The sequence below is a fragment of the Sinocyclocheilus grahami genome, unplaced genomic scaffold (assembly GCF_001515645.1).
Source record: "Sinocyclocheilus grahami isolate Dianchi unplaced genomic scaffold, SAMN03320097.WGS_v1.1 scaffold1016.1, whole genome shotgun sequence".
Taxonomy (NCBI): Eukaryota; Metazoa; Chordata; class Actinopteri; order Cypriniformes; family Cyprinidae; genus Sinocyclocheilus; species Sinocyclocheilus grahami.
This window is the reverse complement of record NW_015506195.1, coordinates 355455-374236: the sequence shown is the minus strand read 5'-3', so window position 1 is coordinate 374236 and position 18782 is coordinate 355455. Positions and strand designations below refer to the sequence as shown.

Below are 18782 nucleotides of genomic sequence, written 5' to 3'. Positions count from 1 at the left end.
TGTGACACTCATATATTTAACTCAGGTGCTGTCCATTTCTTCTGATCATCCTTGAGAGGGTTCTACAGGTGTGTAAATGTATAATTGCCTTTTCATTATTGTTTCCGTTTTATTTAAATTTGTAGTTAAAACAACTAAAAATAAATTTATTTTAAAGTTTAGAATTAGACAGTCTTTGCACACAGGCTTACGCTGAAAACAACAAAATGGAACCTCAAGGTTGATCTAGGAAAATGTGTGCAAATGTATAGGGCACCATTCCTATATTTTGCCTGGGGCCCCCAATTCACTAAATCCGCCCCTGTCATTATGTATAGGCATATTACATTATGTATTTTAACAGTGCTGTTCAATGCAACCATGTAATTACTTGGTTTTGATACTTTATTTGAGCCAATTATTATTGCCTCATCGTTAGTTTATATATAAATAGTCATACTAAAGCCTGGTTTTCACTTAGGTCTATTTGTTACTAAAAAATATCAGATTACTCAATTGTCAAAATAATCAGTAGATTACTTGATTACCAAAATAATAATTAGTTACAGCCCTAGATTAGTTAAAATATTTCAAAATACAACTGCATTGTTTTACTTTTTGTAATTAAAAGACAAACATTTTGTCATTGAAAATTTCTTAAAATTAGTATTAAAATATTCTTTCTAGTGAACCAAGTATCTGTATTTTGTCTCATCTCGTGAGCTAAGTATATTGTCACACCCCCAGTGTCGATAAGTGGTGATATAGCAAGTCCTGATGATTTGAGAATGCTAAATTGATCAAACATAGGCTATAGGCTATGATGAAATTCACTGTCTGCCGCTGGCCTTTACTTTAAAAAAAACAAAATAACTTACTTTTAACGAACAAAAAATACTCCAAATGTTTTTCTAAATTTACTTTATAAAAAAAACGAAACGAAATATAACTTTTCCATTACATACAAAACTGAACTATTTTAATAGCTGAAACAGTATAAGCTTTTTTTGGGAAAAAAGACGGGCTAGGGCCTATATTTGAGACCCGTGCAGGGCTTTAATCCACTTCATCCAACACTGTTTTGTTCTCATCTGTGAGCATGCTCTTGATATATGTATTTTAGGTGTGTAAATGTATAATTGCCTTTTCATTATTGTTTCCGTTTTATTTAAATTTGTAGTTAAAACAACTAAAAATAAATTTATTTTAAAGTTTAGAATTAGACAGTCTTTGCACACAGGCTTACGCTGAAAACAACAAAATGGAACCTCAAGGTTGATCTAGGAAAATGTGTGCAAATGTATAGGGCACCATTCCTATATTTTGCCTGGGGCCCCCAATTCACTAAATCCGCCCCTGTCATTATGTATAGGCATATTACATTATGTATTTTAACAGTGCTGTTCAATGCAACCATGTAATTACTTGGTTTTGATACTTTATTTGAGCCAATTATTATTGCCTCATCGTTAGTTTATATATAAATAGTCATACTAAAGCCTGGTTTTCACTTAGGTCTATTTGTTACTAAAAAATATCAGATTACTCAATTGTCAAAATAATCTGTAGATTACGTGATTACCAAAATAATCATTAGTTACAGCCCTAGATTAGTTAAAATATTTCAAAATACAACTGCATTGTTTTACTTTTTGTAATTAAAAGACAAATAATTTGTCATTGAAAATTTCTTAATAATAGTATTACAATATTGTCTCGTTCTAGTGAACCAAGTATCTGTATTTTGTCTCATCTCGTGAGCTAAGTGTATTGTTACACCCCTAGTGTTGATAAGCAGTGATATAGCTCATAATTTTCCAAGTGTATGATATAGCTTTCATTCTTCAGGTCAACCATATATTCATGAAAAAAACAGTTTGAATAAGGAAAGCAATAACTTTGCCATAGTATCCTTTCAAATGTTAAAGTTGCCACAGTCATTGCATGCTTTGCATGTGCTGCCCCGTACCCTCCCTCCACCCCACCCCCGGAAAAAAGTTCAGCCTCAGAATTTTTTTTTGCTTTAACCCCTGATTAAAGGGTTAGTTCACCCAAAAATGAAAATTAGCCCATAAATTACTCACCCTCAAGTCATCCTAGGTGTATATGACTTTCTTCTTTCAGACAAATCCAGTCGGAGTTATATAAAAAATTTTAATTTGATCTTTCAAGCTGTTTTTTGCCACTCAGCGGGTGTTGCATGCATCAGTTCAAAAGAAGTTAAATAAAAAGCGCCCATCCGTAACAAAAAAAAGTGTCTCACACGGCTCCGGCGGGGTGAACAAAGGCCTCCTGTAGCTAATCGATGTGTTATCCATATTCAAAACTAATAATCACTTTAATGTAGCTTGTGCCAACAGTTGTACATGGAAGCAGACAGTATACTCAGACAGTATTCAAGTAGCTGCTGTTGCTGTGTCAACGTGACATTTTGTCTCTAACCTGTAATGCTGTTGTCAATCCCAAAAACTGACAGTGTGTGAACATAGACTTTAAAATTAACCCAAAATGTGTTCCGTCCTATATTTACCAAGCACTTGGGTTAAAAATAACCCAAATTGGGTTGTTTTTAACTCAGTGTTTTTAGAGTGTATATTTCCATTTGGGCCTGGTGAACATGAGATGAATCAGATCAAAAAACCAAGCCAGATCTCAGAGATGGGATTGTGGGCACAGATCTGAGGAATGCTACAAAAATTATGCTGCATCAAGACCCCAAAAGCACAGTGGCCTCTAAAAAAAACTGTGTTTTAGAATTTGTCCACTAGATGGCAGCACACTACATGTGAACAAACTAGTTGAACTAATCTAATGATACAAGTATTTACAATTAAATAATACAGTTAAATAATAATACAATTTAGTATAATAAATAAAAGAACACCTTTTCAAAATTTCTTGTAAATTCTGGAAGGCTTTATTCTTATTTATTTATTTATTTTGAAGAAGAAGAAAACACAGATGCTGTTCTTTGAACGTGTCAAGCCTTTGTGATAAGTCCCAATAAAAATGTGAAAACTTGCCCTGACCTGACATTTGTAGTGTGAATGTATTGGGTTTTTGACCCTGAACCTTTATGACAATAAAATTATTATTTTATAAAAAATTGATTTTTACAATAGCAACAGTTATCAGGTCTTAATAAAGAGTCACTTACTCTTACAGGGAAAAAAAAATGACAATAACATGTTAATGTGTGTGTTCCAGCTCCTCTGACCTGTTAACATTCAGACTTTTTAATTTTGTTTTTATAATCTATAATTTAGTTACTATAAACTGTCTTTCCACCTTACAACTGTGAGCTTACTCACCCTCAAGTCATCCTAGGTGTATATGACTTTCTTCTTTCAGACAAATCCAGTCGGAGTTATATAAAAAATTTTAATTTGATCTTTCAAGCTGTTTTTTGCCACTCAGCGGGTGTTGCATGCATCAGTTCAAAAGAAGTTAAATAAAAAGCGCCCATCCGTAACAAAAAAAAGTGTCTCACACGGCTCCGGCGGGGTGAACAAAGGCCTCCTGTAGCTAATCGATGTGTTATCCATATTCAAAACTAATAATCACTTTAATGTAGCTTGTGCCAACAGTTGTACATGGAAGCAGACAGTATACTCAGACAGTATTCAAGTAGCTGCTGTTGCTGTGTCAACGTGACATTTTGTCTCTAACCTGTAATGCTGTTGTCAATCCCAAAAACTGACAGTGTGTGAACATAGACTTTAAAATTAACCCAAAATGTGTTCCGTCCTATATTTACCAAGCACTTGGGTTAAAAATAACCCAAATTGGGTTGTTTTTAACTCAGTGTTTTTAGAGTGTATATTTCCATTTGGGCCTGGTGAACATGAGATGAATCAGATCAAAAAACCAAGCCAGATCTCAGAGATGGGATTGTGGGCACAGATCTGAGGAATGCTACAAAAATTATGCTGCATCAAGACCCCAAAAGCACAGTGGCCTCTAAAAAAAACTGTGTTTTAGAATTTGTCCACTAGATGGCAGCACACTACATGTGAACAAACTAGTTGAACTAATCTAATGATACAAGTATTTACAATTAAATAATACAGTTAAATAATAATACAATTTAGTATAATAAATAAAAGAACACCTTTTCAAAATTTCTTGTAAATTCTGGAAGGCTTTATTCTTATTTATTTATTTATTTTGAAGAAGAAGAAAACACAGATGCTGTTCTTTGAACGTGTCAAGCCTTTGTGATAAGTCCCAATAAAAATGTGAAAACTTGCCCTGACCTGACATTTGTAGTGTGAATGTATTGGGTTTTTGACCCTGAACCTTTATGACAATAAAATTATTATTTTATAAAAAATTGATTTTTACAATAGCAACAGTTATCAGGTCTTAATAAAGAGTCACTTACTCTTACAGGGGAAAAAAAATGACAATAACATGTTAATGTGTGTGTTCCAGCTCCTCTGACCTGTTAACATTCAGACTTTTTAATTTTGTTTTTATAATCTATAATTTAGTTACTATAAACTGTCTTTCCACCTTACAACTGTGAGCAAACATGCTACATGCAGTTTATATTGTAACATTTATAGAATAAACATTTTTGCCACAATGTACATACAGAAGTATATATACTGTATATCTACTGTGTATATATATGTGTGTGTGTGTGTGTGTGTGTGTGGGTGTAAATGGGTGTAACAAAAAAGTTGGTACATTTTGTTAAATGCAATAAAATCAAGATTTTCTTTAATTTCATCAACAAAAGTACGAAGAAGAGTTTTCCAAAGTTTTCACTGACCAACTTAAATGTATTTTGTATATAATATAATATAATAGAAACAAATTTTTATTTTAATGGCTGCAACACACTCCAAAAAAGTTATGACAAAGGCAAAAACAAAAGTGAAAAGGTTATAGAAGATCCAAATGAATAAACCAAGTCACTGTTTTGAAAGGGGACTTGGTAATGGGTCAGGGTATCATGTTTATGTATAAAAGTAGCATCTCAGTCTTTGCAAGCAAAGCTGGATCATGGCTCATCACTTTGTGCCAAATTTCATAGGAGAAGTGTCAAACAAATCAAAAATCACATTTCTCAATGCAAAATCACAAAGAATTTAGGTCTTTCACCAATACCATACATAATTTTGTGAAAAGATTCAGGGAATCCAGAGAAATCTCAGTCTGTGTGGGGCAAGGCAAGAAACCTCAATTCTATGTAGTGATGCCGCAAGGTTCTCTTGTTCAGAGCTCATCTCAGATAGTCAAAAAGACAGTGGAAATGTTTGCTGTGGTCAGATGAGTCCACATTTCAACTTGTTTCTGGGAAAAATGGACATTGAGTTCTCAGTCACAAAGACCAAAGAGACCATCCAGACTTTCATCAGCGACAGATGCAAAAGCAAACGTCTGTCATGATATGGGAGAACAGCAGAGCAAATGGGTGACTGGCATTTGTACAAAGGTACCATTGACATGGAGGCATATATTTGAATTGTACAGAGACATTTACTGCCATCAAGATGACATCTTTCATGGGGAGTCCATGATTATTAGATCGAGACAATGCCAGGTCTCATTCTGCATGTACTACAACAGTGTGGCTTCATAGACAGAGTGAATGTGCTGGATCAGTCCATATCTGTCTCCTTTTGAAAGTGTATGACCAGTCATGAAAAGGAGAATCAGACAATGATAATCACAGACTGCTGAGCATCTGAAGTCCTGTATGAAGCGAGATTGGACAAAAATTGTGCTTTCAAAACTTTAACAATTAGAATCCCCAATTCCCAAATGATAAAACTTTGTAATTAAAAGGAAAGTTGATGTGACACAGTCTTAAAGATGCCTCTGTCCCAACTTTTTTTGGAGTGTGTTGCAGCCATCAAAATCAAAATGTGTTTATATTTACAAAATAAAATTAAGTTGGCCAGTGAAAACATTGGAACTATTTTTATTTGTACTTTAGTCAATTAAATAAAGATTAAAGAGAATGAACACATAACATATTTTTTATTTTTAAGGCATTCCACACAACGTCCCAACTTTTCTGGAATTGGGGATGTGTGTGTGTGTATATATATATATATATATATATATATATATATATATATATATATATATATATATATATGAGAACACACACACAAACACACAACACACACACATACCAGTTCTAACATTGTTTAAATTTTTTAATACTCTTATACACCAATGTGGTCTTTCTATATATATATATATATATACATGAGAACACACACACAAACATTATGTACTTATTTTATGTCTGTCTCACTGGTAAATTACCTGACAGGATAGAATAAAATAGATGAGATAACCAGCGTAGATGGTAGGTAAATTTAACAGGATAAGTTGTGCATCAGCACTAAGCTTATGAGTAATTTGCAGTATTAAAATGAAATTTATAAATAAATAAATGTTGGACACTTAAAACCTCAAACAGGTGTGTGTGTGTGTGTGTGTGTGTGTGATTAACATCTTGGTGACTCTGAAACCATATTTTGGAAAAGAAGAAAAAAAAATTCAACATAGTAATCTTGGTCTGTACTGTATATAATGTGGATTGTTTTGGAATTGTTCACTATGGCAGCACGCTACATGTGTACCAGGGGTGTCAAACATAATTCCTGGAGGGCCAGAGCTGTGTAGAGCTTAGATTCAACCCTAATTAAACACACCCGATCCAACTAATCAAGTCCTTCGGGCTTATTTGAAAACTACATGGTGTGTGTGTTGGAGCAGGGTTGGAACACAACTCTGCAGGGCTCCGGCCCTCCAGGAGTTTGACACCCCTGACTGTGTACCATCTAGTGTACCTTACTTGCATTAATACATTTTTTATACTAACCAACAACACGCACATAATCTGTTTAAGATGCTTAGACATCCGAGAAGCTATGCAAGGAGTTGAAATCCACAGCAATATAATGATTCTCAGTGTTAAGTCGTTTGTTGCAGTCTATATTCTGGCTGAGTCTTTTCATCTACTTCCACTGGGAAACTGTTTAAAAAGCAATCACTTGTTTTTTTTGTTAGTTTCTTTTTCTTAGTACAAATGGACATTTTGTGTAGCCTATGTGCTCTTAAGGTCTCTAAACTATATGGAATTAAAGGGGTCATATGACGTTGCTAAAAAGAACATTATTTTGTGTATTTGGTGTAATGCAATGTGTTTATGCGGTTTAAGAAAAAACATTATTTTCCACATACTGTACATTATTGTTTCTCCTCTATGCTAATTTTACGAAGCTACGAGAATACTTTTTGTGCGCAAAATAAAAGAAAAAAATTACTTTATTCAACAAGAATATCAGCTCGACGTAAACAGAGTATGGTGTTCTGTGTCAGCTGCGTCACGCCGGATCTGTTTCCTACATTGTTTGGATTTGATCTGAACGAAAACAGTGTATCTGTGATGTAGCTGACACAGAACAGTTTACGCTGTTTACGTCCAGCTGATATTCTCCAAAATGGCGCTACAGGGTGATGCTGAGGAGACGAATTGTTGAATAAAGTCGTTTTTTTTTTCTTTTGTGCTCAAAAAGTATTCTCGTAGCTTCGTAAAATTACGGTTGAACCCCTGATGTCACATGGATTATTTTACAGATCTCCTTGCTACGTTTCTGGACTTGGGAACATTTCAGTTGTATTGCTGTCTATGCAGGGTCAGACAGCTCTCAGATTCCATCAGAAATATCTTAATTTGTGTTCCGAAGATGAACGAAGGTCTTACGGGTTTGAAACGACATGAGGGTGAGTAATTAATGACAGAATTTTCATTTTTGGGAGAACTAACACTTTAAGGTTTCTTAGGGTAAAATGTCATTATTAAAATGATTATGAAATAAATCTTTATGTGTACTCGCACTTTCTTGGTCAGACTTTACGCCACTGGGTCAGAAGAAATCGCACGCCACCCCTCCGAATTCACCTGATCACAGGGGGCGTGGCTGCAGTCAGAGTAAAAGGTGTTGAGTGGGCGTCGCCGTCCCATTTTCTTTGCTCTGGCATCTAGAGAGAGAGAGAAGAGAGAGGGCGCCTGTTCATCGCGGTCCATCCAATGGTGAGGAGCTGACGGAGTCGCTATGGGGACGAGATTGTTTCGACAGAGGCTGTGATGGGTTGACAGGTGCGTGACAGTCGCGTCTGTGCAAGCATGTACGCCAAAGGCAAGAACAGCGTGCCATCGGATAGTCAAGCCCGAGAAAAGTAAGTTATATTGATCAGGAGGTGGAGGAGGAATTGTCGCGATCACATCTGCAGTCGCACACACACACACAGTAAGACAGCTGCTGTCGCATGTACTACTGTATGCTTCGCTCCTCAAGTTACGTGCTTTCTGCATTATGAGAAATAATATTAGATCACTCAGTGAATCGTGTGGTCATGTAGTATGATTATCAAGAATAATTTAGTATCCTCCATCGTTCTTGAGCAGTCAAGGGCAGCATCTTTCTTTAACAGCACGTAATTAACTAAGTCAGATAGTTTGCTTCCTTGTCCCTTTGTAACTTAGTGTTTTATGATTTTACATTGAGTGACATTACCAGCTGTCCATCTTAATGTCTGTTGGCTGTTTTTCCTTGTCTTAGACGTTTTGACTGATCGCTAAACAAAACAAGCTTGTTGTGTTATGTTGTTCTGAGCCTGAAGGTGTTTTAAGCTTTAATCATAAGGATGTTCAAACCATTTCACAGTAATAGGGCGGTTGACAAAATAGTTTGGACAACTTTATTCTCAAAATCAAGATTTTATGCTTAAATGTATATGAATTTCTAAATATTTTGTTTTTGTTTTTGATGCTTTGACCATTTATTTAATATTTTCAATATCTGTTTAAAGGTTATTCTCTTTTTGCTCACCACTTCAATAGTTTTATGATGTTATAGTTTTTCTTAAGGTGCACTTAGTATTTATTAATAAAAAATGTTTTAATAATTTTTTTTTTCATTCAAATGAGATGAAAACATTCTATGTAAGTACAGTTTAGAAGTTGAATAATATAACTGGATTTAAAAAAAGGGAAAAAAAGAAACGTGAATTATAGTCAACGCAAACCTTGTATATTGAATAGCGATCTTAAAGGGTTAGTTTACCCAAATAATGAAAATTAGCCCATGAATTACTCACCCTCAAGGCGTATATGACTTTCTTCTTTCAGATGAATCCAATCGGAGTTATATAAAAAATTGTCTTTGATCTTCCAAGCTGTTTAATGGCACTCAGCAGGTGTTGCAGTGCATCAGTCCAAAAGAAGTGAAATAAAGAGCATCCATCCATAATAAAAAGTGCCTCACACGGCTCCGGGGGGTGAAGAAAGGCCTCCTGTAGCGAATCGATGCTTTTTGTAAGAAAAATAACCATATTCAAAACGTAATAATCAATTGAATCTAGCTTGCGCTCACTGTTGTACACGGAAGCAGCTCCGGGCAGATGGCGTAGGACGTCGGTGTTACGCAGTCATATACGCCTAGGATGGCTTGAGGGTGAGTAAATAATGGGCTAATTTCAATTTTTGGGTGAACTATCCCTTTAAGCACCCTCTTAACTTAGAAGTTGCTCTTCTTTTGTAAAGATCATCAAACATTGATAAGCTCACCCTGTAGTCAATGGTTTGTTGGCTGATCTCAGTTTGAGGAGTCACATTTCTTCATCATTGTCAGGAAGGTGATTAAAACTATCCTGTAAGTAGCAATAAGTAGCTGTAAGTATTCTTAATAACTGTATGTGTGTTTTAGGGTTTTGCTACATATACATACATATGGGTCCTAAATGAACATTTGCCAAATGCCAAAAGTGAGTAAAATTTGGCTTTGATGAGTAAATAAAATGCCAGCTTGCATGGAACTAACTGTAACATAATACATGGTTTAAATCTGACCCTTGCTGATGTAAGTGATCTGAGCTATTCAAATCAAAGACATGCAAACCGTCTACTAAAGAAAACATCTGTCACAACATGTCTTCTAACAGCTTTTAGCTCAGTGGAAAATGTACAATAGGATGTTTATCTAGGATGCCTGAAGTTTCTTTTCTTCTCCACAGCTCCATGTGGGAACACATATGTGGAATATTCCTCACTTTGAGCTACCAAAACAAAAATATGAAACAAAATCAGCATGCAGGTTTTTTTTCTATAGAAATCAAATAAATAATTCAGATGTCATAAAGATAAAAAAAAATGCATTTATGCATTTGGCGGATGCTTTTATTCAAAGTGACATTCCGTTCAAGCATTTTGTTAGTTCATGCATTCACTTTTGTGTCACTAAATGCTTTTATGTTCTTATAAAGTTCCCGAATGGTGATTTTCAAAAATATTTTCTCTTTGTATTTTCTAATGTAATATAATTTCTCTGTTCTGCAGTTGTATTCAGTATGTAAGTGAATGACTGGTGTTGTCGTGCCTGCTGCTGGAACAGTTTTCCCGCAGAGTGGTTGGCCTCTGATATTTCTCTTCATCATTGATATGCAAGCTGCATCACACCGGCCCTACTGCAAGGTTAAGCAAGCGTGACGGCATGGCTTAGAAACCGGCTAGGAGTCTTTCTCTCTCTCTTTTTAGCCTGTGTGTTATACAGCTTTCCTTTTTTCATCTATCTCACACACACACACACACACACACACACACACAGAATCTGCATGGTGCTTTAGTTTTCCCATGTCGCCTGTTTGAAATCCAACAAAGTTAAGTGATTTCTGCATTATTGTCAGTTTGGTCTGTTTCTCTTGTATTTGTAAACTGGACTTCTGGTAAGCTTGAATGTTGTGAGTGATTTTCCAGAGCTGCACATTTTCTCCCCGCTTTCATCTACAAGATAAGCTGGCATTTCCTGTTGTCGTGGAGAAAGGCATTGTTTCTCGAGGTGTTGTGCAGCATGCTTTTGGACTAAACCTCAAACTCCTGGTTTTCATTCGTGTGTTCATATTTTTTTTACTATCTACATGCCTGCTCAAGCCAAACACCATTTCTTGATATCTTTAACAACATTAAACACATGCACTTATAAGCTATGTTGTATTTTTGCCTCGTTTCTAGTTTCTATAAAATTATTTCTATGTTCAGTTTTACTGACAGTTTATGATAAATAAGAAAGCAAGCCACATCCATATTAACATAATAGAGCAGACGAACTTGGGCCCAGTAGGCTGAGGAATGTAGCATTGTCCTGTCCACACAGGATATGAGTTTCATTCCTTAGACTTACTGTACCTAGATGGCCTTTTGCCCTCAAAAATAGTTTTTTCATAGCTCCATTTCACCAGCTTTAATCCAAAGGCTAAGCAGAAGCCCTGTTTTTTTAATATGTCCTTCCGAACAGACAGATTTTTTTTTTTCAACTGACAACATTTTTGCACACAGTTTTAACCAATAATAAGAAATTCAGCCATGAACATGATTTGCATGATTAGAAATACATTTTCTTTATACTATTTACTTATTTAATATTTATACACAACCATTCAAAAGTTTGGGGTTAGTAAGAAAAAAAAAGGAGAGATAGAAATGACTTATTTTACTTTTTTCAGCATGGATGCATTAAATTAATCAAAAGTGTCAGAGAAGACCTTTACATTGTTACAAATAACATCTATTTCAAATGAATGCGGTTGATCTTTCTATTTATCAAAAATCAGAAAATGTATTTGTATTTTTCACAAAATTATTAAGCAGCACAATTGTTTTCAATATTAATAATAAAAAGAAATATTTTTGAGCACCAAATTAGCAAATTAGAATGATTTCTGAAGGATCTTGAGACATGGAAGACTGGAGTAATGGCTGCTGAAAATTCAGCTTTGCCATCACAGGACTAAATTACATTTTAAAATATATATACTGTATATAAAAAAAAGTAAAAAAATAGTTTAAAAAATATTACTGTTTGTAGTGTTTTTTTTTTATCAAATAAATGCATCCTTGGTGAGCATAAGAAACTTCTTTCAAAAATATTGAAATATCTCACTGCCCCCATAATTTTGAGTATGGTAATGTTTATGTATAATGTATTATACCTTAAATCTCATAATATGCATCCTTGCATTCCTCTATAGTCTACTGGCCACACATAAAAGGCCATACATGTACAGGCATACATTTTCAAAGCATTAGTCAAATATGTACAGATGTTAGGCTCATGGACACTGTTTTGTTGAATAAACATAGCTATTTTACAAATTATGGTTGCAAAATTTTTTTTTTCTGTTGTCCTCATGTCACTCACTCTCCCTCCTCCTTTTCAGCTCTCATCATTAATCATTTATGAGTTCCTGCTTTCCTGTCTCTCCTCTTCTACCCATCAATATTTGTCTTTCTGTGTTCATCCTCTGTTCTCTTTCACTGCACCTATGTGTCAAACACATACCCATAGACATATTTGTTCCAAATATGCAAACACGCATACACAGACAGGATCACCCTCAAACTCCATTACTCCCCGCGCTCTAATGTCTCTTGGGAAATGAGTCTGTCTGCATGTAGCGAGTGTATGACAACCAATGAGAATATTGTCAGTTCATCTGCAGAGCAGGGAAGAGCGCTGTGTTGATGGGATGAGGGTGCAGCATGAGGTTAACGACACGCTCTGAGACTATGTGCCCATCTCACCTATCTTCTCTTCTGTCATTATTATCTCTTTATACCATTTCTCATATTGATTGTATATCTAGTATCTTGAGTTGTAGTGAGCAATTATGAGATCAATTTTTTATTTGATTTACCTGGTCATTTTATTGCACAAAATAAGTGCATATGTAGTTGTGAAAGTTATTTTTTCAGGTTTATGTGTGTGTGTTAATTGATGTTTTGATCAATGGTCCATAATTAGCTTCTGAAAACTGTCTTAAACAGTGGTTATTTGTATTTTTATTTCACATATATTGAATGACGTATATTTGTATGGTTTTTTTTGTTACTTTATTATTGTTTCAAATTTCAAATTGTTTGTTGGTTGTTACATTTCCTATTGTTAAATTTCTTTAATTAATCATGTTAGCTAAAGCAGGCATCATCACTGCCCATACTGAAATTAAACTTCATCAACTTAACCACACTATATTATATGAACAATCAACGTGATCTCATGATAATTCATATGTATTTTACGTAACATATGGTTCTATAAAATGTGCATTTACTTACGTTTTTACAGGCACTAAAACGTACAATACTGACGTATTTTCAGCATCTAAACATACAAAATTTGTTTTGTGTGATTTCTGCTGCCAGCTCGTTTCCAAGAATATGCCTACATAATGTTAAACACGACTTCACTTTAAACCTTAAAATAAATTAAATTTCTGCAATCGTTTAACCTTTACTTGTCATATAATGTTTACTTTGTCATGGGCCACTAAAAGGCGTTTTCTCGACATGCTGTGACTAACAGTAGAACTATAAAATACACCAAAAATGCAACATAATTACGAAATGAAACAATTTTATTTGTGCACTGTAATCTAAATCTTCCAAATACATACGACTGTGAGGAACAAATCCAAATCCAAGCCTTTATTTGGCGATCTTCATCTCCATCCCGAGCAGCGAGTCCAGTGACCGTAAGCAGCAAAGTCCTCGCTGACTGACACGCTCTTTACAAATTCAAATGTTGTTTAGGCTTATAGGTAGGAGTGGGATTAGAGGCTATAAAAATATTTTAATGCTATGTTACTAAAATGGTTATTTTCCTGCGTATTTCGGTCATTTGCGTTTTATATCATTATATATTCGCTATATAATGGGTAGGTTAAGGTTTAGGGGTAGGTTAAGGGGTCTAAAAATCTAAATTGCGTATTAATAAAATTATAACAATTCATATTCGCTGTAAAATTGGTAGGTTTAGGTTTGGAGGTAGGTTAAGGGGTCTAAAAATCTAAATTGCTTATTGATAAAATGATAAAAATGCATTGATACGAATATCTTAATGATATAAAAGATTCGTAAATATTTGTACGTTTTTTAGCTAAAAATACGTAGCGATTTGTGCGTTTTAAACGTTGAAATACGTCTAAATTGTACGTTTTAGCATTAATAAAATTGTACGTTTTGTGCTTGTAAATGTTACGTATTAATTCCTAGGTATAAACATGAGACCAGGCTGGAAATAATAGCTCAAATTGTGTGGCTTGTTGAGGAGTGCTGTCAATTTTCATAGCGATGTATACCTGGCTAAGTGATTTTCATCTGGCAGGTGATAAAATGAGTGAAAAAATTATATATAGACTTTGGAGGAGGAAGCCTTTTTGGCAATGAGTAGTAAGCAATCATGAAGAACACGCTAACGACCAATAACAGTACCCTGGCAGTCATCAACAACACTGTATAGCAGGAAAATATAAAAATTGAGTTCATCCTAAAACTGGTGAAGTATCCCTGTGACTCTTGAAACCTGGTTTCTTTTCCCTTCTAGTCGGAAGATTTTGGATTTTGCTCATTTGTGGAAAAAGAGAGCACAGCTGAAAAGTTCCTGGTCTCTCCATCTCTTTTCTATTCTTAGTCATTAGAATATGAAAGTTTGCTGAAAATCTCAGGAGGATTGATTCTCTGGAGCGCAAGGCCCCCGTCATTCCTCCAACCTCCAGATCTCCTCCCTCAATCTCTCTTGTGTTTGATCTTGGTTTGCCAATGTTCCTACACTCTGTCAGTATTCCACTTCAGCCCTTTCTTCTCTTGTACAAACACGGTCTTCTACACTGTGGTTAATGTTCTTCATATATTTGACTTATTTTTGTTTTGTTTGAGTGTATATGCATTCTCTGAATATTTGGAGGTTGTTCGTGCATTGAGTGTTGTTTCTACAGAAATAAGCAGCAGTGAATATTTTGTCTGCATGTGATAAAATTTAATATTTTGTCTCTCTGAAATCATAAAATTTAATAGGATGCCGCTGAACAGTGCTGACTCAGGTTCACTCACACATTTATAGAGGATACTCAAAAGATTCAAAAAATCATATGCTTTACTTTATGGACTTTTTACCAGTATAGTTTGTATAGTAGAGGGTAAGTTGAGCCACATGGAGTTAAACTGTGCCACTGATTATGCTGAATTAAAATTAAATTCTTAAAACATATGTGTGAGCCTTGTGATGGAATGGCCGTTTATCCAGGGAGTTTCCTTACCTGTGGCTCAAGACGCTGCGTTAAGGTTGTCTAGAAAGAAGGGGTGGCTCAACTTCCCCGCAGGCTCAAATCACCCTGCTCTCCTATATATATATATATATATATATATATATATATATATATATATATATATATATATATATATATATATATATATAATGCTACTATAAAGGTGGTTTCCGTATCTCTTTGCAGGTTAGCTCTGTATGTGTACGAATATCTGCTACATGTGGGAGCTCAGAAATCAGCACAGACCTTCCTGTCAGAGGTAGGTGAACTACCTTTCTGCATTTTCACTAAGACCTCTATGACTGTCACTAAAATGCTTCTATATATATATATATATATATATATATATATAATGCTACTATAAAGGTGGTTTCCGTATCTCTTTGCAGGTTAGCTCTGTATGTGTACGAATATCTGCTACATGTGGGAGCTCAGAAATCAGCACAGACCTTCCTGTCAGAGGTAGGTGAACTACCTTTCTGCATTTTCACTAAGACCTCTATGACTGTCACTAAAATGCTTCTAAACACTAATCTAAGATGCTGTAGTTTTAGGATATAATATTTACATGAAACCCTCACTGTTGTCTGATCAAGGCTTAATTTAATTACACTGGAAACAAAACCATGCTGGCACAAGAAACTGGGCAAACTGTTTGCTTAATGGCTTTATTCCTAGTACACAGAGTGGACAATGAGACCTGTTTGCACTGCAGCAACAATTCATCAGACAGCAAGCAATATGTTTTAACTTCCTTCTGAAGGGTCTGTATCAGATACACTCAATGTTAATGGCTTGTCATCCTCTCAAGCTGTGTTTGGGGAAGAGATGTTTATATCTTTGTCCACAACAGCTCACTTGCTGATGACATGATCACTGACAAGATACAACTGAGTAAATGCAGATGTCAGATGCAGATAGCTGTAGCTCTTGAGTCAAGTAAATATTTGCGAATGACGGAGAAGGAATAAGATCAGATAAATACTGGAACAGAGCAAAGAGAGAGGAGGAATGACAGAGGTAAAAACACAAAGGCTGACCCACCACTCAGAAGTGAACATCAACAAGCCAGACACTGCTGTCGTGACTCAGACCAGTCTCTGTGACTAAGCCAGCCTCCCCGTCCATTGTGGCCGGTTTCCTTTGCGACTCCTGTCTTTTACCACCCTGCTCGTGTAACCAGTTCACGCTGGACTTGATCCCAAAAATAACTGTCGCTTTCACAGCAATGTATTTAGATCATTTTGGGTACACCCATGTTGTTTATGGTGGCTGTCGTAAGCGCTTTAATGTCGGTAAACCCATCTCACATGGCCAGTGAATGAAACTGATGATCTCATCAAGATTGATGGTGTTTTCTGTTCCTGTTTAGTCTATTGATAAAGAGTTAAGGATGAGAATGAAGAGGGGTATGCAGAAGGTTTAGTGATGATAACTAACCTTCGCCTGTTCCTACCTTAGAAACTGTTGCCATCCGCCATATTATCAGAGAAGCATTTGCTATACTGTATTTCCAAATCTGTGGATTTCCTGTTTTTTGATAGAATTGAAGACTGTTTTCCAGAAATTATCCAACAATATAATAATGGGTTTTCCAAAATCCTCTATCGTGTGGTGTCATTATGATTATTTAGCTGCTCCTGATCGAGACAGAGTGTCCCCAAACTCAAAACATATTTGATATTTACGAATCTTGATCGGGCTGCCTCTGAGGTGATACCCGCGATAGCCAATGAGAGCGAGCTAGCGTCACGTACCAGATGTTGCATGCTTCTACATAATTGTCTTCATGTCTGTGGTCTCCCATGGTATTAAAATTGGTTAAGATTTGAAAATTGTCTAGTGTGTCCCAGACCTTAAACAGAAAACAAGACACAGCAACTGATCGAAAACAAACCTAGACATGAACAAACAAACTGAAAACATGACACCATAGTGTCTTGTCTTAAAATCTTCAATTCTTTTCGATGGCATATTCTGCCATGGAGGGCAGAGCTTAGTGAAGTGTCAATTGGTTAATAGAATTTTTATTAATGAGGTCATAGACTGAGTCACACTGAGACTGTTTCAAACAGATGCCAAGTAACAGTTTTATGTCTCAGATTTATTCTGGGCTCCATGTTTGACTGAAAGTTCAGCTCTCCATGGCAGAATTTGCCATTAATGATGTTTAAATCACAAAGGGAGCACAGGTCGACTTGTCACTTAATCTTTATAACTCTTCCTTTGTTCTCTGTTTAACTTGGCAGATCCGATGGGAGAAGAACATAACATTAGGAGAGCCGCCAGGGTTCTTACACTCATGGTGGTGGTAAGAAACTGCTAGAAAATGCAAAAGTTTCTTTAGCACTATTTGGATGGGATTAGTGTGCTAAAAATGTTTGAGTTATAATTATTAAGATAGGAATGATGGATTCATGGGATCTCGAGTTAAAGTGTCACAGATTTTCCTTGATCTTTTGACATGTAAGTTTCAGAGCTCAAAACTTCCTTGTTAGTCCAAAAACAGCTTTTATTGAAACCACGCTCAGAAAATGACTTAAGTTTTTGTCACATCATAACGCCTCTGCAGCATCAGAACAATGCATACTAGAAGGAAAGAAGAGCACACGGTAAAAGGACTAAAAATAATAATACCTTCCAAAGGATCCTGCAAATGAGCTGCTTCTTTCTGGAAAGAGGATGAATCCTTTACTGCTCCTGCCTTGGTTATTACGGCAACAACAAACAAAACATTTATTTGTTTTTGGTTATCATCATCTCTTTGGTTATTGTGTCAAAAACAGTTCACGGTCTGGGAATATAAAAAGCTGAATGTGTATCAGTATATTATATCTGTGAAATGGTGCCTCTTGGACGTGGCGACAACACACTGCTGCTAATGCAACTCAACCAGACCTCGCCATATTGGAGGGGTCAACTTGACATCATTCACCATAATAATTAATGAATATTCGAAGATGCCACAATCCTTACATATCTATGGTTCCGGCGGTTTTTACAACCATCTTCGAATATTCATTGCTTATTATGGTGAATGACCTCAAGTTGACCGTTGCAAGATTGGCGGACGCGTCTACATGCTTGGAGCTGTCAAATGAGGCATCTACCTATACATATCTGTGGGTTTTCCTACCTGCCTGTTAACATATGTATTTGCATACCTCTGCGCACCCTGTTCGCGCAGACAGGGTATTGGAGTACAGTTACTAACTGTACTATAAAGTTTTCTCACCGGTGAATGATACATGATGTATTGTAGTAATGTTGTCTCTGGTCGTCTGGTCTGTGTACGTTCATACGTTCAGGAGGCATGGCGTTGGACGGCGATTTGCAGGGAGGGTGAGATGTTTACTTTTTGTGCTATCAGGCTAAAGTTAGCATTTACCAAGATGTCCTACTGCACCTTTAAATCAGTACTAAATTAAAATGAAAATGTAATGTAAAAAAAAAACTTAATAGGACCCTTTAATACTAAGGTTTTTATATTCTGGATATGTACATTATGGGAGATCATGTTGTCTGGATATGTGCAACACAAAATGTTTGATCATTTTTGATCAAATTAATGCATTTTTGCTGAATAAAATATAGTTTATTTAAAAAAAAAAAACCAAGGGAACACCAGAGGAACCCAGAAACAGAGGAATCCCAAGTTAGTTATAATATTAGAT

General features: G+C 35.6%; 1 protein-coding gene across 2 annotated transcripts in view; it reads left to right on the top strand.

Annotated features, from left to right (window-relative positions):
• Nucleotides 1–7990: 7990 nt before the first annotated feature.
• LOC107565675 (single-stranded DNA-binding protein 2-like) overlaps nucleotides 7991–18782 on the top strand; it is a 29015-nt gene continuing 18223 nt past the window's right edge. For both annotated transcript variants that reach the window (XM_016250935.1, XM_016250934.1), the window contains exons 1-3: nucleotides 7991–8187; nucleotides 15295–15367; nucleotides 17358–17419. In XM_016250935.1, coding sequence (XP_016106421.1) covers nucleotides 8135–8187; nucleotides 15295–15367; nucleotides 17358–17419 — 188 coding nt within the window. In that variant the 5' untranslated portion in view covers nucleotides 7991–8134. The remainder of the gene's footprint in view (nucleotides 8188–15294; nucleotides 15368–17357; nucleotides 17420–18782) is intronic.